General features: G+C 37.0%; 1 protein-coding gene across 2 annotated transcripts; it reads left to right on the top strand.

Annotated features, from left to right (window-relative positions):
• Positions 1 to 1,051: 1,051 nt before the first annotated feature.
• Positions 1,052 to 21,256, top strand: MLC1 (modulator of VRAC current 1). 2 transcript variants are annotated; one of them, XM_009935180.2, is made up of 12 exons: positions 1,052 to 1,163; positions 1,848 to 2,031; positions 4,176 to 4,265; positions 6,399 to 6,452; positions 6,542 to 6,643; positions 12,175 to 12,276; positions 13,172 to 13,243; positions 13,711 to 13,827; positions 14,749 to 14,805; positions 15,900 to 16,022; positions 17,461 to 17,628; positions 19,625 to 21,256. In XM_009935180.2, exons 2-12 carry the CDS (start codon positions 1,852 to 1,854, stop codon positions 19,697 to 19,699), a joined length of 1,140 nt encoding a protein of 379 aa, XP_009933482.1. In that variant the 5' UTR covers positions 1,052 to 1,163; positions 1,848 to 1,851; the 3' UTR covers positions 19,700 to 21,256. The 2 variants fall into 2 exon arrangements, with proteins under 2 accessions (XP_009933482.1, XP_075284497.1); XM_075428382.1 differs by lacking the exon at positions 6,399 to 6,452.
• Positions 21,257 to 22,887: the final 1,631 nt, after the last annotated feature.

The raw sequence follows: 22,887 nt of genomic DNA on the forward strand, positions 1-22,887 counted from the left end.
AAGTTACAGATAATGGAAATATTTGCATAATGTTTCTTCTGTGAACAGAGGAACAGAAGGACTTAAGACAGTTTTGCCTGGCTACGCAGTCTTTTTTTTCCCTCGTTTTTCTAACACCCTTTACAGCTGTGTCTAGTGCTGTGTATGGTGTATTAATGTCCATGTTTCAGTCTATTAAGACAATTGTAACATTTTAATATTCTTTCAGTATTGGCTGACATTATGAGAAGAGCAAAATCTACAGTCCATACAAATTGAAAAGTAGTGCTGTTCTAAAGTTTTTCTGGTATACTTTAAAGGTGATGCCCTTCCGAGTACTGCAGATTTAATTGTGTCTTGGTTACAACAGTGTTTAAAGTTTATACAAAAGACCCTGTCATTACTGTAGCTGTAAAGGTGCCAACAGCTTCAAGATAAAAGCATTCTTTCTTTTTTTTTTTCATTGCCTAATAAGCAGGAGGACTGGATCCAATGTACGCTGGCCATTGCATGTCACTGCTGCCTGCTAGATTTAAAATACGTTGTTTAGTCATCATGGTGTTCTGCAAGTATGAATGTCAGCATGATTGAAGTGTGCAGGGGTTATTTGAACACTCTAGAAAACTGGGGTTAGTAGAAAAAGAGTTTTACAGTGAAGATAATATTCTAAGCTCTAACTTTCTAACTTCCCAACTTGTTGGGATACTTGAATTTTTATCTGTAGTTTATTCTAGGAGAATACTCCATTGTAAATAGCTTTTGAAATAAGAACTAGATTGTTGAATATTGTTATCACTTGCTACTATAAGAACTAAAACTAGTAAAATATGAGGCAGGTTTTGTCAAAGATGCCAAGTAGGGGATAGTACTCAAATAAAAAAGAGACTTGAAACTTTTTGCTTTGTTGGTCTGATTTGGAAGCAGCCCTATGAGAATGTAGTACAGTCATTTTCTAGTGTGTTCTGTTAATTAAAATTCAGGAAGCATTTTCCTGTTCCCTGGCTTAACTGAAGTTTTTGCTGTGCTTTTGTTCTATATCTGAATAGATGTTGTTGAAAGCCAAAGTGTAAGGAAGAACTTTTCAAAGACGGCATGACTCACTGAACGGTGAGAAGATCACAAAGTGTGCAGGCAGCTGTGTTCACAAGACTGTTTTAAACTGACAGCTAACTTTTCAGTTGAAGGTAAGCATGAAGGTTTTTAGCTGTTGAAAAATCTATAGTAACTTCATTCTAATATAAGATACTCAAAGTATTTGAACAGATTGGCAAGCAGTGAGATGAACAAAAAAGGGCTAAATGAACAAAAGAAATGGTTGAAACTGGGTAAATTAGAAACAGTTTGCTGTAGCTGAGTTACTGTGTACGAGTTCATTGGACTCGTAGTGAAGTCTATAATTTTAGATACCTGATGAGAAGTGTTAAAATCAAATGAAAGTTAATATCTAAATATGTTTAAGTATCTTTTCTGTCCTAGAGTTAAAAAAAAAAAGAAAAAAGAGCGATTTGATTATAAAGTTACCCTCAAACTATACACCTCCAAAAATGGTTCTTAGATCTTGAAATAAAAATCTGTTGAGGTATTGTAGATACACAAACTTTCGTATTGTTGGTATTTATACTGTATTATTATGAACTGTGGCTGTAGGATGTAATTTACTTATTGTATGCAAGTAAGTTGTTAGAATGCTTATGTATTTTGAAATGTAAATACAGCTCATTACTAAATACTGCTTTTATTTATTTTATCTTAAATAGACAAAAACCTAGCTGAGCACTGATCTGAGTATGTGAAGGAACTAAATTATACTTTTAGTCTTTCTTCATCATTTGCATTTCCATTATTATTATTTAATTGCCTTTGTGAAGTGTTATGACCAGGGAAGAAGGTTACAGAGAAGAATTTAGCTATGACAGGATGCCAACTTTGGAGCGGGGAAAACAAGAGAATGGAAATTATATACCAGATATCAAATCCAGTGACCTTCAGCTGTCGAAGAGGCTGCATCCTTGCTTTAGTTACAGAACATGGATCTTTTCTTTGCTGATGGGAGTAAGTAGTTTAAATGATGCAGAATTTAAAAACAGAGGTGAGGTCTCCGTGCCCAGTAATCTGTTCTGTTTCACATCATTTGAGGACTCAGAATTTCATTGCTGATGGTATTGAATATAAATATTTGTACAGAAAGGAACATATTTAGCAAATTTAGGATGTAACACTTAATTGACAAATAGTATTCTTTGGATAATTCTGCACTAATCGGAGATGCTATGTGAAGGCTGATTTTTATCCTTAATATTAACCGTATAGCATAAACAAAGAATAAATATGGTAGTGGAAATATCAACCCATATGTATGTGTAAGCAGTGCCTTTTGGTAAAAGATGTAAAGTATTCTGATCCTATGCATTCTTTTAATGTATATTTAGCTGTTTAAAGTACTTTACTTGCCATGATAGCATTTTGCCGTTGAAAATATATATGGTACTTAATTGCCACATTCATCTTTCAGGGTTCAACAGTCATGTGGTTATTTGGTAAAATCTGCCTGTAGTGAGGTATATACCTGTGTTACATGTTCTTACATGAACGTCACAGTGATTTGCATTTTTGTGTCACTGCTAGAATCATAGGATGCATGTTGCATGTACATCATGTGCTCCTTCATGTGCTGAGCCAACTTAATTAAATTTCACTATAGCAATTATAATTTGGTCTTTTCTGTTTCTGTCAGATCGTGTGTTTTGAAGAGTAATTTTTACAAAGAGCTAAAAATTTTTCACTGTTAATATGGTAATTACTTGTTTTCTCACAGTGAATAAAAGTATTGCCTTATTTTCATGGAAACAGATGAACATTTTTCCCTTCTGACAGTCTGCAAAAATTGGATTTTCTTTCAGATGTACTGTTACATAAAGACAGCAAAAGAAGAGCTGGATTTTTTGCATTAAATTTTTTCAAACTTAGTTGTCAAAAGGGAGAATGACTTTAATTAGATTTTTCCACTTTACTGAGTTATTGTGAACGATTTGAGATACTAATGTTTAAAGATCATTTGCTAAAATCATATTATCAAGAAGCATGAATTTTATGGATAAATGAAAACACAATGTTATTAATAATCTAATGCAATAAATGCCAATTAGATTTTTCTCCCAAGTATTATGGTGATTATTCTCTCTCAACTCTTCTGAAAGACAGTGTCCAGAAAGGAAAGTCTGTAAGCTGGACAGCAGAAGTCATAGTGAACAGAACCGTCTACTTCAGGGAGTAGTTGCAAACCACAGAGTGACATCAAAGTGACGGCTAGTATGGGCTGTTCTGGTGCGGGAACAATTCAGTACGCTTCAAGCAGTATTTCAAGTTGTGTTCTATAAATGCTGTGCTTCCAGTCTGCCAGAATTCTCTGTGTGTGTGCTTGCATACACACATACGCTATCCTTATTTTCTGTCATTTTTTGACAAGGTCTTTTAAAAGACATTCATAATTTTGTAACATGAAAAAAAATGCCCATATAAAACAGAAGAACCATTCTGTTTCTCATCGTCCCTGGCCCCTTCAGAGAAATGCATACTCGAAGGAATGACAAGCAAAAAGAAAAAAATGTTAGTAGAATAGACTAGTCATTTGTTGCTGAGTGTGTGACTGATAATTACAAAATAAACGATAGCAAAGGAACAGTTGAACATTTGTGGGTGTGCCACTGGACCAAAGCAGGAAGAGAGTTTTGAGAGAGGCAAGAATAGAGGCAGAAAAATCTTCATCAGTGTATCCTAATATTATTTTTGTTACTGTGTTCTAGCTGGTAATTGCCCAGCTGCCCATATGCATAATCAACGTCGGTGGAGCCAAGCAGAGAATGCAAAGTAGAGGCTTAGTTGAGGTTTCTGAAACATTTTTACCACTGAACACTGCAGTTACCTTTTGAGCATTTTATTACATATTTGCCAAGTCAGGGCACAATGCTTGATTCAAACAAGATTATATTGTTCAGTATTAAGTCTTGGTAACCAGTAAAACATCTTCTTCAGAACTCACCATGTTTTGATACTTTTCTTCAAAATTATTCACACAAAGACCACATTACTAAATATTCATCAGTAGTTTCAAAGGAATTGCTGATTTCTATCTGACTAGTTGCTTTTTGAAGAATAGTTTTATTCATATTAAATGTATCTTATTTGTTGCTTTGCAGACTTGCCTTCTTATTACGTCTGGATTTTCACTATATCTGGGAAATATTTTTCCATCTGAAATGGATTATTTACGTTGTGCAGCAGGTTCAGTAAGCATTCTTAATTATTTGCTGTGGCTGTTTGACAGCAAAATCAGTAGTAAATTTTTGTGTCTTTATTGTCCTTTTGTTCTGTCTGTCTTTTTACTACTAACTTTCTTCATGAAAGATTTAATTCTGTTTCACTGTTCATTAAATGGGCTTTCATCCATGGTTAAGGGAAGAACAGTTGTCATAAAGGTAACTGGTTTGTGCTGCTGTTTTTCATTAACTAGCTTACCACTGGCATGCAGTAGTTACCTGCACAAACTTTTTCTGTGCTTGATTTTGAGAAAATTTGCACTGTTACATATTTGTTATATATATTTCCTGGCTAAATGCTGTCAGAATGTGTCTCAATTTGCTGTCAGAATGTGTCTCAGTTTGTATTCCAAAGTATGATTTTTTCAGTTTATTTTGCCATGATAACCAAGTAGTGAAGCAGACTAAAGTTCTCTTGAATATTATTGTTAGTAAAATGTGCTTTAAAGATGTTTGACATTTTTCTAAGTTCAGTATTTTTTACTATATTTTTGGGGACTTTTTTTTTTTTTATTGTATTGTATATACTTAATCTACACTTGACATTGATGTGCAGAAGACGAATCTGATGTACTTGCTTTGCTCAGGGCAGGATTCTGTTGTGTCGTTGTTATTTTTGCAAATTGACTTGCAGATTTATTTTAAGTTAGGTGCAAGACTAATGCTTAACTTCAAACAAACAAGTCCCAGGAGTTGCTCTGTGATAGAGTTGTCACATGTTTCTGCTAGAGGTGTTAGATTAAAGTTCAAGCAGTTTTGGAAGTTAGTATCTTCACTGATGTGCTGTTCTCTGCAACAGTAGTGTTAGTTACCGATATGTCTCGTTTTCTGCCCCAAAGCTTGTCTCTTTGAACTTTGTGTTTACTGGGAATTGCCAAAGATCCGATAGGTGCAGAAGGTTATCACATTGGGTTTGAGTGGCTTGCTGTGGGTGAAGATGTGTACGTTTGGGTGTCTGTATGTGAGCAAGGTGTTAGAGTTCCTACTACAGATAATAGAGTCAGTATAGTTGGAAGAGCCTAGAGAGCTGTATGGCCAGCTGACCACAAAGTGTCTGGTTTAGCATGAGCTGAATTGCTCCCTGGACTTTTTTATCCATCTTGCCTAGTAGTAGGATACAGTTGCTTAAACGAAGGCGTGTAGTGTTCTAGAGATTCTAGGGTATCCAGAACATAAAAGGATGTTTTACTTGTGTCAAATACAGGTCGTTTAGGTGTTAACAAAGTACTGCCAAGAATTTTAGGTGTCCATATTAATCTAGTTATAGTCGTTCCATTGTTAAGCCATCAGTGTTCAGACGTGTGGAAAGATAATTAGTGAAGAAATGCAGCATTTTTTATTTGATTCATTATTTAACATGGAAGCACTTTCAATATTTTTTGTTGAGTATATTTTTATTGTGCTTATTAGTATGTTATAACATTATGTATTTGTGTAAAATAGAGTTGGATCTGTAATGGTACCATATCTGTTGTGGTGGGGAACAGCTAAGCAATAGAGAAATTACTTTGTGAAACTTTTCACTTACGCATGATTTTTCCATTTAGCTCTGCCCTCAGGTGTAGAAACACAGTTCCTAGTGAACCTAGTGGAGATCCCACGCACAATTCTTAAAGTGTAATTTGACTCAACAGATCAGTTGTTACAAAGTTCTTCAGAACTGTGATGAGATTGGCCAGACTTTAGCTTACACAACTGTGAGTTTGTCTGTTTAAAAGAACGTGGAGGCCCAGTTTGGGAGTAGCAGTGTTTTGCTTATCCCACTGGAGGATCTCAGGCCTTCTGGAGTTAGTTCAAACTAACAAAGGCATGAAATGCCTTGTGAAGGAATTCCTTTATTTCCTTTACTCATGACCTTGTGCTGGGTAACTACTCAAAACTGAGGGATATGGAAGGCATATTTAAACCTCTTGTAATCCTCAGATACCGATTGTAATTAATGTACTCAGACAAGAGTGGCAGACATTCCTTAGTGTTTCTGATCTTCTGTTTGTCTAAGTTAAATGAAATATGAATTTAGACCAAATAAAATACATGTATAGAAATAGATACAAAATTCTTTGTGCGGAATATCCCACTAGTCTTCGCTTTTAATTTTCCCAGTGTATTCCTTCAGCAGTTGTGAGCTTTGCTATAGCGAGGAATAAAATTAATGTGGTAAGTATAAGATTTTATTGGCAATTATATCTTCTTTCTTTTCCTGGGGTTAAAATGAGAGAGAAACCCATTCTGAAACTGTTTTTCAGATACCCAGTTTTCAAATTCTGTTTGTCTCTACATTTGCTGTTACAACAACGTGTTTAATTTGGTTTGGATGCAAACTTGTCCTCAATCCATCAGCTATAAATGTAAGTTACTAAAACAATTCCTAATTAATGCTACATTTATCTTTGTTAAAAAAAGAAGGGGTGAGGTAGGTGGAGATCACCTGCAATTACATTGTTGTCAATACTCCAGTATTCCTGCTTAGTCTGCGAGGAGAGATCATCTAGCAGTAACTTTATTTTTCTGAGTGAGACAAGACTGGAAAATTGACATCAGAGATGAAAATTTATATGTCTAAAAGACACAAGGTACAACTAACTAGGAGGTTAATATGAAAATGACTTTCCTGTCTTCTTTTATTCAAAGTTCAGAAAAATGAATTAGATCTTCAAATGCAATCCAGTTTGATCAACTGATTGTTTATTTTTCTGTTGACTGTAGCAAGTTCTGTTGGGTTTTTTGTTGGGTTTTTTTGGATGCAGGATCAGAAGAGAAAGTTGAAAATTAATTAGTTGCTCATCTGTAGATTAGCCAGTTTTTAGGGTTCAGTTGTACTGAAATGAGATGTCGTCCCAAACAGTGCTACTTCTAGGACATTTCTTCATCAGATATAGTATAATTCTTTCCTGGATTTTCTTTAGTGGATAGTTTTGCTTGTAAGACCACCAGGAAAGAAAATTTTGATGAACATTTTTCTTGTACACCATCAACAAAGAGAATGCAGCAGTTGTATCATTTGAAGCACACACATTCCGTGGTGGGAAAAGTTCCCTGGATTTGAGTCATGACCTTTTAGCATCTGTCTTTGGTAGTCTGAACCTAACAGTAGAACTGCAGGGTAGTTTTGGTATTTTTTTTGCTATGGTAAAATGTTCTGAGACATCTATACATAAGAATATTACATATATAAGGAACATAGTGATAAGTTATCGTTACTATTGATGAATACTCATGATAGATTGCATTCATAATCAGTACAACTACACATTTCTTATGAAGGTTAATGACTGCTCTTATGTGCTATATTGTTCAGTTCTTCTCCCACTGTCATATCAGCTGTACTAAGAGCTCAGCAGTAAGAATGGCTCCCTATAATAATGTAGCAGATCTGAATTAGTGTTAGTAACAAAAGACTTTTCTGATAGAAAAATAGTACAGAGATGAAGTTTTCTTTGGAGTTATCTATGCTATTTCAATAACATCTGGTTAGCTCCGAATTTCACAGGTGTTGAACTTTTAAATTAACTATGTTTACTTCCTCTTAGAAAGTGCAGTGTGTTAGGCCAGTACTTATAAACCTGCTTTTTAAATTAGGTAACTATGTCTAGCTTCATGTTTCTGTGCAACTGGCCTGATTTTCAGAGAGATGGAATACTGCAGTCAATTGGAGCCGTGGAGATTTAGTACTCTGGACAGTCAGATCACTTGAAATCAAGCAGCACTGGCTTTAGTCATGGGCAGTTTTGCCCTGTATTTGATGGGACAATGTCATGGCTCCCTGGATTCTGTGTGTATCTCAGGCCAGTGTACAGCAGTCAGTTCTTTGCACAGCCCTTGCTAGCTTATTGCTAGTGTAGCAGTTCTGTCATGCATTCGCCCCCTCAGGTGTCTTGGGCTGTTGGGGCTGACTGAATTATGTATAAGGCAAGGGGATACTGCCTTTTCCATTGCTTTCTTGATAAAGAGTTCAAATACTAGAAACCAGTCCAAGCATTCTGAGAGGAAAGAGCAGAGAAGTGTGACTGGAAGCTGTCAGACCCTTTGTATTCCCTTTCTATTGTAGACAGGATCACAGCGGTGTCAGCACAGTGGACAGCTATGTCTGCCCAGGAAAGGTGGGCCCAAGGGACTCATTTTGCCATCACGATAAATACCTATTTTGTCATGACCTCCCGTGTGACAAAACCAGTTCTGCTTATGGTCCTGAGAAGCTTTGTGCTGGCCCTGCGTCTAAGAGCTTAACGTTAGTTGCATACTTTTGAAGGGAGTAGTTTTCAGATTGCATAAAAATTTGCATTTTCTATTATTAAATATTAACAACTTTTGTATTTTCAAGGCAGATCAAACCATTTGAAAAAAGAGATTATATAAGACTGGAAAAGTATAGGTGACAAACATTACGTTTAGAACAAGCCAAATTCTCTTTGCCAAATGTTAGTTATCTAAAATAATATCCACAAGACATCCTTGTTTATGTGGTTTTGAATCTTTTCACTTGCCTATTGCAGGTCTATACTATGTTGTTGATCACTGAGTAAAGATACGTCAGGATAACTGTGTGCAAAGCTGGCTCTGAAGCTTTTTTGAACCTTGCTCTCTTAAGAGTTACTTATGGTGCTGACTGCCTCTCCTCTTTGAATGCTGCTGTTTCAGTGAAAGAGTCTCACTCCTTGGCAGCTCACTGCCAGCTGTTTTCCGTTACTCCTATGGTACAAAGAAAATGTAGAATACCATCTCTTTAACTGTTCTTTCATCATCATATTTATTTTTCCTCCCTGTGGGAAACTGCACAAGAAAGTAATACTAGGTCTGATGTGAAATCACTGCCAGTAGTTTAAAAGCAGTGATGCTCATAAAAAGGCTAAGTTTATCCAATGAAGACAATTCATATTTAAACACCCCCCTCACATCCTCACCCCTCGCTTTATAAAGGATCTGGGTCATTCTTCATTAGTGTTACTTGTGGATGGGTAACTCTACAAAATGCAGGATACGAGCCATGTCATAGACTGACTGTGTGACACCACTCCAATAGGGTGCAGTCAGTATACTATGAACATGAAGGATGCGATGTGTAAAAGATGCAAACTGCCACTACTGCCACTCTCTTCCTTCCCTGTTCCTTCCTAGCTCTCAGAGTAAGAAGCCCCATGGACAAAAATGAGTGGAACCTTGGGCATTCTGGCCACTGCAACTGAAAGCATTCACATCTTGAACAGGATTCAAATTAACTCCAAACTGAGTACATGCATTCGTTGTCTTCTTGCAAGTGGAGTACCTCCATTATAATTGAGATGATCCAGTCACTGGGACCCTGCAATACAATCTTGTTTGCCTCAGCGTAGATGGCTAAGGCAGGATTCCGTGGCCTGAACGTAGACATCTCTTATTTTAAAAGTGCTGTGAATTACTCTGACTGGCTGCTGCTTCTACGCTGGGTGGGTGAGAGTTTCCCATCGGTCCTGTGTCATACATCCCATTCATGCAGGCACGTTCAGTATGCTTGAGTATTTCAAATGGCATTAGCAGCCAGTATAATTGAACCCCACCTCTAGCGACTGGTTGGCCCAGTAGCTTTTGGGGTTCCTTCTCTTGCCTGTATAGGCTATGTCTCCACTGACAATAGTGGAAGCGTAGGTGATGTGGGTGCACAGACATACTGAAGTGTAGATGCTGGATTTGGTTGCCTAACTATAAGTGTGTGTCTCCATTAGATATGTGCTGGCTTGTCCTGCCTAGTTACAGCTGCTGGTCCAAGAGGGCATCAGTATTCTTTAGGTCCTCTGTCATGATTTGTCAGACCTGTGCAGATGTCTTGAAACATCTGTAGGATATCTTAAATCGTGTTAAAAGTATACATTTAAGCAACTATGTAGAACTTTAAATTATTTCATCTTGAAATTAATTCAACCCTTTCACAGAGTTTCAGTGAAGCACGTTTTTGATACCTGGTGTAGGTTCAAAGCAAATTGTATTGAGGTTGTTCTAATCTACTGCTTTCTACCCAGTTGCACTTGCGTGTTCTTTAGTCATGGAAGAGGATTAGGGACACAGCTTACTTGGTTCTCTGCGTCTGGTGGTAGATTTTAGGTACGGTGGTAGTTGTAGAGAGAATTTTCTTCAGTGCTTAAAAATCTAACACTGAACTTCCCATTTTTACAGATGGTATAGAAAGGTACTTACTTCTAGCTTTAGCTGTATTTCTGTTTAAAAAATGAAAACAACAGTACCACCTAAACTCCAAAACTGGAGATGAGATATTTTTCCTTTGGTCTAGGGGTGTTGAACTAATTTTATGAGTGGAAGGCTCTATCTGATATTTTAGACTTGTCATGTCAGAAGAAACATACTGGAAAGATAAAAAGATAGAAGTTAAATGAAGAAAAAAATTATTTACTGTTACTTTTTCAATTACTGTTATTTACTTCATTATACCTAGCAGTAAATGAGCTAGTCCATCAATGTAGTTACAGTACTTCTGGGTTCAAGCTTGTGCATCTACTTGGCACTGCACTATATAGTGTGGCCTTGCTGGCCCACGTCAGTGCCAGCACTGTGTGTCAAAACACATACAAATCACGGGAATTTACAGGCTGGATTAAATTGTTCTGCAGGCCACATGTTTGACACCTCAATTTTTACCAAATAATGTCTTTATTCTTCGTTCTAGCACTTTCCCTAGAAGCTTACCACTGTGACATTTATTGCTGCTTGTAGCTCCAGTACAACTGTACAGTCTGTTGTGTACTGCAAGGCACACAGTTCCGATTATGATTTCTTGAGATGGATGAATTTCAATGCTGATAAAAGCCTCTCAAATCTGCCACTTACTATCTTTTTCAAAAAAACTTGAACTGCAGGATACGTGTCAGAGAAAAACTGAGGTTTGATCATCTACAAAGCAGGTCTGACAGGAGGGAATAATATAATTCTGTTCTAAGTCATTGAACAATGGTTTGCTATAATTGTATAGGTTCTGAAAGGAGTCAGTTCTCCCTAAACTTTTCGTACTTTGCCCAACGGCCTGACCTAACTACCAAAAGTTTTCTTGGGCTGCCAGTGGAAAAACACGGTGCTTTTGAAGACGAGAGAGGGATATCTACTCTGCCTAACTTGTGTGCCTCTAGAAAATGATTCAGCCCATGTAGAGTAGGTATCTACCACTTTTTAAGAGATAACAAGGAACAGAAGAGTGATATTAAGTATTACATTCAGTTATTTGTCTCTTGAAGATGAGCAATGGCAGAAGGAGTGGCAAAATCCATGTTTTTGCACAATAATGTCTGTTCGACCTGCAAGAGTTACGAAACTGTGAAGAGTGTTCATCAGTGCTCTGCTAGCACTAGATAGAGCACGGAGCTAGGATTCCTGGCCCAGTTCCCTGGATTGTGTTTTCATTCAGCATTAGACATTGTGTTGCACCATTCGGGTTGCAGCATAGGGGTTGGTAGTCTGTGGCCCTCCTTCCCCCCTGCAGTGGATTGCTTTAGCCCCTGGGCCAGTCAGGCTTGCTCTTGTTTGTCCTCTTTCTGTTCCTGTGAATCTTCCGCGATTTGCTGCAGTGTTCTGGTTTCACATGGAAAGTCCTGCAAAATGCAAACATACCCATCAATCACCCCCTTGTCATTAAGTGCTCTTCTGGAAGACAGTGATAAAATCTTGAGGCAGAATATTCCCATAAATGAAATAGGCATTCTGAGTATTATGTAAACAGCTAAGTGTTGTCCTAGAAATTCATCAAGAACCAAGAAGACGGTTAACAAGGTATCTAATTAATAGCTATGTCTAAATGTCACAGAAGATAGACAACATTCTGGATCCTGTCAGATCCCGCCTGCTCCTTTATTTTTAGTATGGAAGATGTAACTCATTTATGTCTGGGTTTTACTGACAGATAAATTTCAACTTGATTCTACTTATTCTGCTGGAAATCTTCATGGCAACTACTGTGATCATTTCAGCCAGGTCTAGTGAAGACTGCTGTATGAGAAAGAAAGTAGGTACCCTTAAGGATTAAAAATGTCTTTTTTTCTTTGGTGTTAAAAAATTCTCAGTTTTTTCTTTATTACATTCATTGACAAGTTGCTGGCAAGTCCAATATATAAATTCATATTATGTGGTAAAACAAGATTTGAACAATAAATGAAAGTACCATACTAAACAGTGATAGTGTCTTCTATCTTTAAGAGTGCAATGGGCCCTCTGCAAAATGACCTGTTGCAATTGTATGGCACAGAGTTGAATGTCTTACGAACAGGCATGGCAAATGTTTTATTTGTTAGTAGAACAAAACTTAGTAACATAGGAAACATTAGAATACGGTGACTTGTGTGTATGCAAGCAATGCCTTTTTGAAGCCTGAGATGGAGAAAATATTCGTCATGTATGCAAATTTGGTGGTATCTGGACACCGAATATTGGCTTCAGGATTTGGGGCTATAGATAATATTTTCTTTAGTCACAAGCACTCTCCCAAATACCACCCTCATTTCTCTACAACAATAATTCTTTAAGGTAATAATGAAAAAAATGTGCTGTGCCATTTTGTTTTCCAGTGGAAATATTGCTTGCTAGATAAAGTCGTGTAGTGTACTGTCCTTCTTCAGTTACTGTTTATGTGTTTTGAAGATGGAGAGGGGAAATAATAGGACAGTGTTTCATTGCTGAATGGTGGTTGTGTAACAGCTAATCTGTGACTACTTCATTTGTTTTTGATGTGATTGATGTGGTCTTATGCTGGCAAACACTGTAATGTGTCACTGTCAGCTCTGATGGGCCAGCCAGATACTGGATGCCACTGTTAATATCTATAGCAGGTTGTACAGGACATTAGGAAGAAATGTATTACTTTGTGTATTTTTTTGATTGTGATTTTTTTTATTTCCCTCTAGAATGCCACATATGACAGTACCATTGCTTTGAGCAATATCAGCTTTCCTACTCGAATTCTGAAGTCATACTCTGTAAGAAAAGCATTGTTTTCTTTCATTAAATCAATTTGCTCTTTCATCTGTCTAAGTGCTAAGCTTCTTTAAAGTCAGGAAGAGATTGGTGTAGGTAAGAGCTGGAAGAATAAAGACAGAAATGAGAGATATATCTTAAAATGTTTCATTTTAGAATATTGCAAGATGAATGATAACTGCCATGTATAATAGGAAGGAGAGTAATAAGGATAAATAATGTAGACAGAACGGTTGTTCAGTGGATCTAATAAATGAGAACATCAATATATATAATGAAGCTGATCTTGTTTTCACTTAAGCCAGCTGGAGTTTTGCCATATTTTAGATCTGAAAAAGAATGACTTCATGCATAGCTAATAGCATAAATGCATTTTTTTTTTCTCCCAATGAGTTCCTTTCTATATGCAAATAGGAAATTTGGTCTTCAAATGCACTGTTAATAATTTGTGTGCTCTTCTTTGTTTTAGGTAATTGAGGTGATTATTGGAATTTCATCAGTATTTGGTGGAATAATTGCTTTGAATATGGATGTTCTAGTCTCAGGTCCATATCTTTCAGTAACATTCTTTTGGATCTTAGTTGCTGTAAGTAGTGCAAAATAAAGGTACTCCTTTAAAACAATGTCTTTGATTTAATTTTTTTTGTTGTTTGTTTTCCCTCTCCCTGCTGGAATACTTATTTGGCCCTAATACTAATTGGCAATTGCTGCTTAGCAAATGAATTAGTGCTTCAGTTTACTCAATATGTTTATGGCATATGCTTGTTCTATTTTGATTGACAATACTTTGGTTCTTGTAAAATGTTCTGATATGTTTCCAGTCCTCTGTTCAGTAAAAGGGAAATGAGTAATAAAACAAGGGTATTAGAAGTGAAGTGTTTTGTCAAACAAGTCCTACATTTTAGAATATTTCAGGCTGCAAAATAAAAAGTTGAGTTTAGTTTCCACGTGGTAGAATCCTTAGAACATCACCTTTAGCCGATCAGCCTTAATTGTCTTAAAAGCCTGAGACTGATTGGTAACCCTGGTCACTCATAACAGCCTGTAGTTAGAAGTGGTGGATGCTGTGCTACCCCACTTGCCACGAATTGAACCAGTTGAGAAAGAAGACAGTGAACCTTGGGTTTATATATGGCTCCTATGTCTGGAAAGTCCCTCAGCATGAAGTGGAAAAAGGTCATAAGCAAGTTTTTTAGTGTTCAGAATTCACAACGTTCAGTAGGGTTCATTACGTTTTGATGTAGAAGTGTCAGTTTGTGAGGATAATGGTGTTTCAGTATGTGTAGGTTCAATGCATGATACTCATTAAATGCAAGTTAAAGAAAGATTATTTTTATCTCCATTTGACTAGTTGATTCCTAATACCACTACAATAAGTCTATACAGTTGTACCTTTTCAGGAAATTTAGGATGTGATCTGTGACTAGTGGGAATCACTGTAACTCAATTGTAATTTTTGTGATTTTCAAGTAGGTAAATACTTCTTGTGTTGCGCTTTTTTGTTTAGTGCTTTCCAAGTGCTATTGCAAGTCATGTAGCTGCTGAATATCCAAGTAAATGTCTGGTAAGTGTGTAAAATTCTTAATTTTATCTTTAGAGTGGAATAATGCTAAGAAAGCCTGCCTGTGATAGTAGGCACTACTCATATTTGCTCACTCGTTTTTAGTTACTTCTACAAAATGAGACAGAAATATGTAACATGAATATATGGTGATATTCCTGAAAAGAAATCCAGTAGGTCCTTTGGAGACTTAATTCCACCAATTATAGAAAAGAATTCAAAGCACTCCTTGGGTTTTTTATGTACTGGTTCCTTGAGAATGGATATTACTATAGAAAAATGCCTTACCTTATATATGGTATACCCCAAACTGCTTTCGTGCTCCTGAGATGAGGTCCTTTCTGTTCCGTTCTCCTTTCATTATGAGCTGTGGTTTCTGAAAGAAGAAAATTAAGTGTGCAAACTGCACTGGACCTAGAACCTATTTTAAACAAATTGCTGATTTTCATGACTAGCAACAAGGAGTAAGAATATTCAGTAGAGTGCATTTATTCCTTTACTGTCCTTAACTACACTAATGTGTAGTTAAGCCTCCTTAAAACCTCAGTTCTAAGTTACAATCATGCAACAATATTTAAGTCAGTAATGATGCATGACTGCAACTGAAGTCAGGATTGGATCCTGTAGGGAAGATACTTGAATGAAGACTCAGCTGCTATTGTATTGCAAGAAATTTACCTCAAAGCACTCAAATTTATTTGCATAGTTATTTTGGGTTGTAAGTCTGCAATATCTGCTGTTAATTCTCATTATTTCGTATGAACTGAAGAATAAATGATACTTCTGTACTGGCTCTCTAAATTTGGTATTGGTTCTTCTATCTGCATATGAAAAGCATTTTTAAAATCAAACAAAAACCTCATAATCCATATTAAATGAAAAATTAGTTACAAAACAACAGTGTTTTGGATAGGAAACTTCATTCAAAGCTTACTTCTGTATCTCCATGCAATGTGAATAGCTCTTAATATTTGTCTTGTGTAATCTTACACACTGTTGCATGCTTTTGTTATGCTTACTTTGGGGAGATATAGCTCACAAACCAAAGTGTTAACTTGTTTTTATTCTTGTTTAACATTGATTATCTTACATTTTAGGTTGAGGTCCTGATTGCCATTAGCAGTGTTACCTCTCCATTGTTGTTCACCGCTTCTGCATATTTATCCTTCAGTATCATGCAAGTTGTTGACATCTTTAAAAATTATCCACCTGCTGTTAAAGTATGTATTTTTGTGCAACTGAAAAATTAACATCTATCTATTACAGTAGCAATCCAAGAATGAACTAGGAATTATAAGAAGACAAAGTACTGCATTATAGAGATGGAATAAAATGTTATAGAAATTATTCAAAAACTCTTACTTAACTAATGATAGAATTTTAAGTATGTTAAATCTGTTGCCACCCGGGAATTACAGTTAAAAAAATGGTATATTATTCTAAAGAATCAGTAAAAATCATATGTAATATGCTGGACTCCTTGAGGTTTTTATAGATTTGTAATATGTCAGTTAAAGATTCTAGGTTTACTTGAAGAATACATTGTTCTGTTTCTTAGGATGTCTACCAACAGTTGGGACTGTAAGGTTACACCTGGATTCGTTCAAAGCCTGAATTAGGGCAGAGAAGAAAACAAGTTTGCAAGTCTTAAAGCATTTCAATATGAAGTGTTACCAGTTCATTACTGAAGAGCTTTCTAGGGCTTTCACGTCTAAGCGTTCAGCAATCTGTGATGATGTTCAAAGAACCATTTATGGGGATTAAAATAGTGTCAGTGAGAGTCTTGACTCTTAGTACCCACTAGTCCTTAAGTGGTCTTGTAATTTTAGGAGGGAAAATGTTTAATAAACTGAGATCTTAAGGACTGGGAAAACAGCTTTTGAGTATGTGATCCCGTTCTGATACTGTAGGAGCACAGTGTGTTGTTGGATCTCAGGAAGTGGCGACGGCTTACAGGTTCTCTTTAAGTAGCTTCTCCTGTCACACATGTTGTAGACAGAAGACTGGACTTTTGAGACAGCTGATGTGACCCTGCAGAGCATTCTTACATTCTCATGCTAGTTTGTGTCTGGATGCAGCGAGACTGGGCTGCTCTGCGAAGGAGGGTGCATGATGGAGCGGAAGGTGACAGCAAGGCAGACAAGGACAGTGACCCCACTGGCAAGGGGTGCAATCCTACAGTACCTAAAAAAAGAAAAACAAGGCAGGTCCAGCCATGGTAACCAGGTTCAGTCGATAGTTCAGTGATTGCGAGACAAGTCCACAGTAGTGAGGCAGATCCAAGGTCAGCCAGGAATTAGGTCAGCAGGGCAAGGTCAGAACCAGCAAGGCCCAGGCCCAGGCATAGCTACCGTATTGCTCAGGTCAGAACCAGCAGTGAGGCTCTGTATTTTAGAGGATGGTTTCCTCAGTTCTGTTCTATTTCTAGCAGAAAAGATAGTTTGGCAAATTAACATTTATTAAAAATTATTGGTCTGTTCTACTTTGAGCAAACTCAGGCACTCATATTTTAATTGAAGCTTCATGCTGAAATAAACTGTGAGTTATGATGTAAGTTAAAAAATGAAATTAGATACAAATCTCAAGAATATGGGGGTGGGAATGGCAGAAAGTACTTTATTCAAGTAGTTAACAACACATTCATGTATCTATTTTCAGCAATCTTATGATGTACTCCTGTTGCTTTTGATGTTGATGCTGCTAATTCAGGCATGCCTTACTACTGGAACTGTAATACAGTGTGTAAATTACAAGACAAAAATGAAGCTACATGATTCAACATGGACAGCATCACAGGTTAGAAAACAGGAACACAGAACAACAGAGGTATGTATTTATACCTATTATATAATTTAAAAATCTGTATTTAAAAAGGAGGGGGTGTTTAATGTTTTGTGTTACCTACTTCAGATCACAATTAAAAGCTGCTCTGTAAAACTGTGAAACTGTTCATGCACTGGTGAATTTTGTAATAAAGAAATAGTATTTTTCTGGTTAAATGATAACTGGGGCATGACAGATGCAATATCTGTAAATTTGTGAGAGAAAAACAGTTGTAAGGTTAAAGCCCCCATTTGTTCTTATTTGTAGTATGGGCTCCCAATTATACATGAAGTTCATCATTGTACTAAGATAAAGCGATAGTCCTACTCCACAGGATGCAGATCCATAATCGCTATTTGTATGTCAGAATGAAGTTACAGAAAAGATGATGGGCCTTGCATGACCATGTTTTGATAATGAGATAGCCATCCATTAAGCAAGGAATGGATTTAACCCTTTCAATGTGAGCAGAAGTTTTGGGCTATGGGATGGGAGTACTTGATACAGTTGTACTTTTCCAAGGCCAGCTGTGGGGTACCGAATTTACTAAGCAGAGTTATTTCTCTTAAGTTCCCTAAACTTTGAATGGGAAGAGTTAAGAACCTGGAGCGTAAGAACAGCAATAGGGAAGCTGAGTGAGTGGCTGCCTGTGCTGGGCAGTATGAAATAGTGCGCAGAGGAGGGTGCCTGGAATATCAGGTCTCTCCATGTCCTGACTACACTACCAAAGTTGGTGATAAAGACAAGAGTTGATATTTCCCTCAATTTCCATCCTGCACTTACGTGTTCAAGCTATCCTTTCAGGTGCAGATTTGGCACATATTTTATTTACAGCATGGTGGTGCCAGTATTACTGTTACCACTTTTCATATAGTCATTCAGGGCTAGAGTCCTATTTAAGGGACCGAGGCAACCCAGCTTTCTTCAGCCTGCATAGGTTCACTAGATCCATCGCCTAGCACAGCACTGTAGCCCTCAGGCTTTCCTCACCTCTGCTGTACAGAGCATACAGAGCAAAGCACTGTATCCTTAAAGACTAGGAGGGAGTAACTCATGCTAGCTGGATGCTTACTGCATGGCCCAGCACTAGAAGGACAGAGTGCTGGATTCAGTCCTTGCTCTAGAAAGAGCATCTGCATTTAAACAGCACTGGATGGAAAGCATTTGGAGCAGGAACTGAAATTCAGTCAAATCATTATACAGCTGGTAATGGAAGGTGGAAGCTGTGGATTTATGTCCCCTAAGGCTGCTGAGGGCATTCGGTGTAGGTTGCTTATTTTCTGGATCTATGTCCTGAGAGTTATGTTCTGTATAAAAGATGAAGCACAGCAGCACTTCCACTGCTGCAAGTCATGTTTTGGAGCGTAGGTCATGGCAAGGCTAAACAGATCTCTTCCAGGGATTATTTATGTAAGTATGCATAGTTTGTGAGTCACTGAGAAATTAAGTGTGAGTTAAATGCTAAAAGGAGCACTTTGTCCAGAAAAGCAACACCTTTTTGCTTACCTTTTAGTATTTAAACACATCAATAATGTTACAGGTGAAGCTGTAGGTCCCTTTGGCTTCTCAGAAGTCTGTGTTCTTAGGCAAGACTTCAGTTTGCTTGCATGTATGTAGGTAAATCTTGCTTCAGTTGCACAGTAGGGGACTATTTCTGGCTTTGGGCTTAGACATTTAGATGTTAGGGCTTTCAGTCACATTTGGCTTGAAAAAATGTCTGAAATAAGATGTTTAAAATAGGAATTTGGCCAACATTCTTTGACCCAAACATCTCAAGTATTATACAATTTACATGATTATATTTTATATCATAAATGTATACTATACAATGTACAAAACTATACCATTAACAATGTATAGAAGATTTTAATAACTCAGACTGTAACTATTCATGTTTAGATTCTCCTAGCTTCTCTCAGATATTTATTTGCTTGAACTTTGTTTTTTAACCAAAGCATTGTTGCATGTTTCCATTTGTCTGAAATTTGTTTATTTTTAGGTTTCCAATAATACCTTAAAGGATTTTGACAAAGACAAAGCCTGGAAAGCAGTTGTGGTGCAGATGGCTCAGTAGTTTGGATTCTGCAAATGCAGCCAATACAGTACAATCCAAGACAGTAAATAAACTGTTGGAATTAAGGCTTAAAAACTTTTCAGTTTATAAAGAGCAATATAGTTACAGCAGTAGGAGCCAAGGAATAACACAGTAAAGAATGTATCTTTCTAATAATTTTGAAATATATTGATAATATTGTTAACATATATCTTTTCTGTTGGTATTTGTATTCTAGTGTTGCTTTAGAAGATACCCTTAGAGAAAAGGCAATGAGTTGCATGGATTTACGCTGATGGCAAAGTAAAATATGAGAATATGTAGTAGGCTTCATGTATTTGCAAGAGATCGTTGCAACTGCAGTTATGCAGTCAGTGTAACTGATAAATGCTTTTGTAAAGTTATGAGTACAAGTCATAATTGATGTTTTTGCTTATACTTCACTTTTGTAGGAGTTGTAAAGTTATTTTGCATCTCATTGCTTTTATATAAATAAAAGTCTTTATTATGTGGAAACTCAAGAATGTGGATTGACATTCTAGTTTGGAGGGGTGAAGCCAGAATATTCTTTCCCATTAATCTTCTATTTCTGGACAGTTAAAGGCATTTCCTGAGTGGCTAGGCACAAAATCTACCAGCCAAAGCAAAAAACAACCCCAACAAACAGAAGCAATTAGTCAAATAACAGGAGATACTACTGATATTAAAAGAGTTCTTTCACATATGAAAATGAATTTTTAGGTATATTACTTTTCATTTATTTATTTTCCTAAGTATCTTTAAAACTTACACAACCTAGCTGCCTTTAAACAAGGGATATCCCCCATACAGATTGCCTTTTCCTCCTAGACAAATTACCTGTATGATCTTGTGGATTCTGAACACTGTAAGACTTCCCATGTTAATGGGCTTTTTGATGTAACTAGGGAGATAGATAGCTGCTGACAAGGTGGCGAGTTTTTTATGGGTTTTTCTGGTTTTATGGTTTTATTGTTTGTTTTTGAAAGGTTCTAGACTTTGAACTTCATTCTTTTTTAATCTTAAATCAGATCAGTTTTTCAGAGCGTGCTGCAAAGCTTACCTCTGCTTTTGGGGAGGGGAAGTAAAGAGAGAGAAAGGTATGTACAGTGCGGAGCCCTTCAGGTATGTTAGCGTGTTTTCTTTGTTTTTTGGGAAAGCTGACCATTGTTATGTCATTTTAATACATAGAGAATACTCTTTCAAGTTTAGAGCAGTGCTTCTTAAGAGTATGTATACAGCAAGCTGTCCCTTCACCTAAAATAGTGTGTGTTTTTAGTCCAGGCTAATACTACTAATCAACAACCAGAGGATGCAGCTGCTGTTTCCTTAAATATTGAAAAATCTCATGCCTCTACTGGTGGTACTTGTGTAAACATTCTCTCAACAAGACAGATAAATAATAAAGCATCAGCTACAATCTTACCATTTTTAGAAATAGAAAAAGTTAGTTTTTGATTGTTAACTATTTTTTGAAAGTCGCAAAGAAATAGTGACAGTTCTACCTAAAAATAAACATCCAAACAACTTACTAAATCTCACGCATGGGTTGAAATTGAACAAAGACTGTAGATAGTGTAGAAGTTTTTAATGAAACACTGTCAAATGAAAAGATAGTCATATGTAGATTAGTGTGAATGTATCTTAATGGTTTGCTTTTTTTCTATGTGGTAACACACTTGACTTCATTTAACTGAACATATCTTGAAGAGATCTTCTGTATCTTTTCTGTCAAATGATTATTGGCTGTGGTTATCCAGAAGGTTAGATATAAGTAGATACTACTTCTGTTACTGACCTTGGTTGGAAAAGAAATTAGCAAGAAGTTGCACATTCTGAAGGAATTGCCTTTCCAGAAAACGCTTATACTGACAAGGCGCTGGGGGTCTTTAACCTCCTTTGAGTCACATGGTTTGAGGTTCTCTCCTCCAAAGAGTCAGAACCTTTTAAACAGCTATTGATTTCTGTTGTGCTCTCAGGAGTGGCTAGGAAGAACCACATGACAGTATACAATAGAGGATATTTACCGTTCTTTTGGGGAACTAAAGTATTTTAATAAGAGGTGAAGAAAATAACATTTATCAAAAAGGAAGAGGAAAACTAAATAGGCTAAACAGGTTGATCAAGTTAGAATTTGGATTGACCCTGAATAAATCATTGAGATATGTGACTATATCTGAGGTTTTTTAGTCTTCTTAGATTAACAAGGGGAAGGAATAGATGGGGAAAAAAGAAGAGGTTGTCACAGAGCTGCCAGGTGTAGATTCTGCTTTCCAGTGAAGATGAACACCCGTGGCTCCCTGCCTGGCCATGGCTCCCTTCCTGCCTGGTTCAGCACAGTGGGGACTGCATAATCTTCCAGGTGCTAGGACTTTTCCCTGCACACCTAGTAAACTAGGAGCCCCACCATGGATACTGCTCTGGAGGTTGAGTTTTCTTATTACATGCAAGAAAGAAAATCATGGAGGTAGAAGGCAGACTTTTAAAACCGTGATTAATGTAGGGCTGGCTGCTGATGTGAAAAACCTTTCTCAGGCAGAGAAAACTTCACTGTAAATCTCACTCTGTGGGTAAATGCTTTTCTAATTCAAAGCAACACCCCTTGTGGCCCCTGCTACTGTCAGCCATTCTTTGCCAAGTGCTTTTGTGTGTTGATATTTGACACAGTAAATCTTGATTGCTTGTAGCTTTAATTAGGCTGTGCTGGTAGATGATCTGTTTCCACAGCACAGCTGGGAAGCCTGCTGAAGGGACAAAAATCATAGCCCTCTCTGAGGTTAGCTTGGTGAGATAACAGTGTATGTGCCATGCTGTAAGTGTTTCTGTGTGGAAGTGGGTGGAGAGTGCCCTTTCCTCCCTTGCTAGGTTTCAGTAGAATTAATGCCATGGGCTACTGCTTAGCTTATACCAGGAGTTAGGTTGAAAGCCAAAAAAAAAAAAAAAATAGCCCTAGGTAAAATAAATAAACAGATCTGGCTGAAGCATCTTCTGAAAAAAATAAAATTGTGTGCACCTGGTATATGAATCCTTCCTCAGCTACGAATTTAGCTAGAAAAAGCGAGGAAAGCAGAAGGGGAAAACTGCAGTTTTAAGAGCTTTTTTTAATCGTCTCTGCTACTGCAGGCAGATTTCTGGTAGCATCTCACCAGAACAAGAACACACAGTTTACTATTGATACATATTTTTTGTTG

Source organism: Opisthocomus hoazin, chromosome 8, assembly GCF_030867145.1.
Source record: "Opisthocomus hoazin isolate bOpiHoa1 chromosome 8, bOpiHoa1.hap1, whole genome shotgun sequence".
Lineage (NCBI taxonomy): Eukaryota > Metazoa > Chordata > Aves > Opisthocomiformes > Opisthocomidae > Opisthocomus > Opisthocomus hoazin.

Coding starts and splice junctions, on each gene's coding strand:
- MLC1 (XM_009935180.2), top strand. CDS start 1,852: ATGACCAGGGAAGAAGGTTACAGAGAAGAATTTAGCTATGACAGGATG. Junction 6,644..12,174: donor TCAATCCATCAGCTATAAAT/GTAAGTTACTAA, acceptor TTTTACTGACAG/ATAAATTTCAACTTGATTCT. Junction 16,023..17,460: donor ATTATCCACCTGCTGTTAAA/GTATGTATTTTT, acceptor ATCTATTTTCAG/CAATCTTATGATGTACTCCT.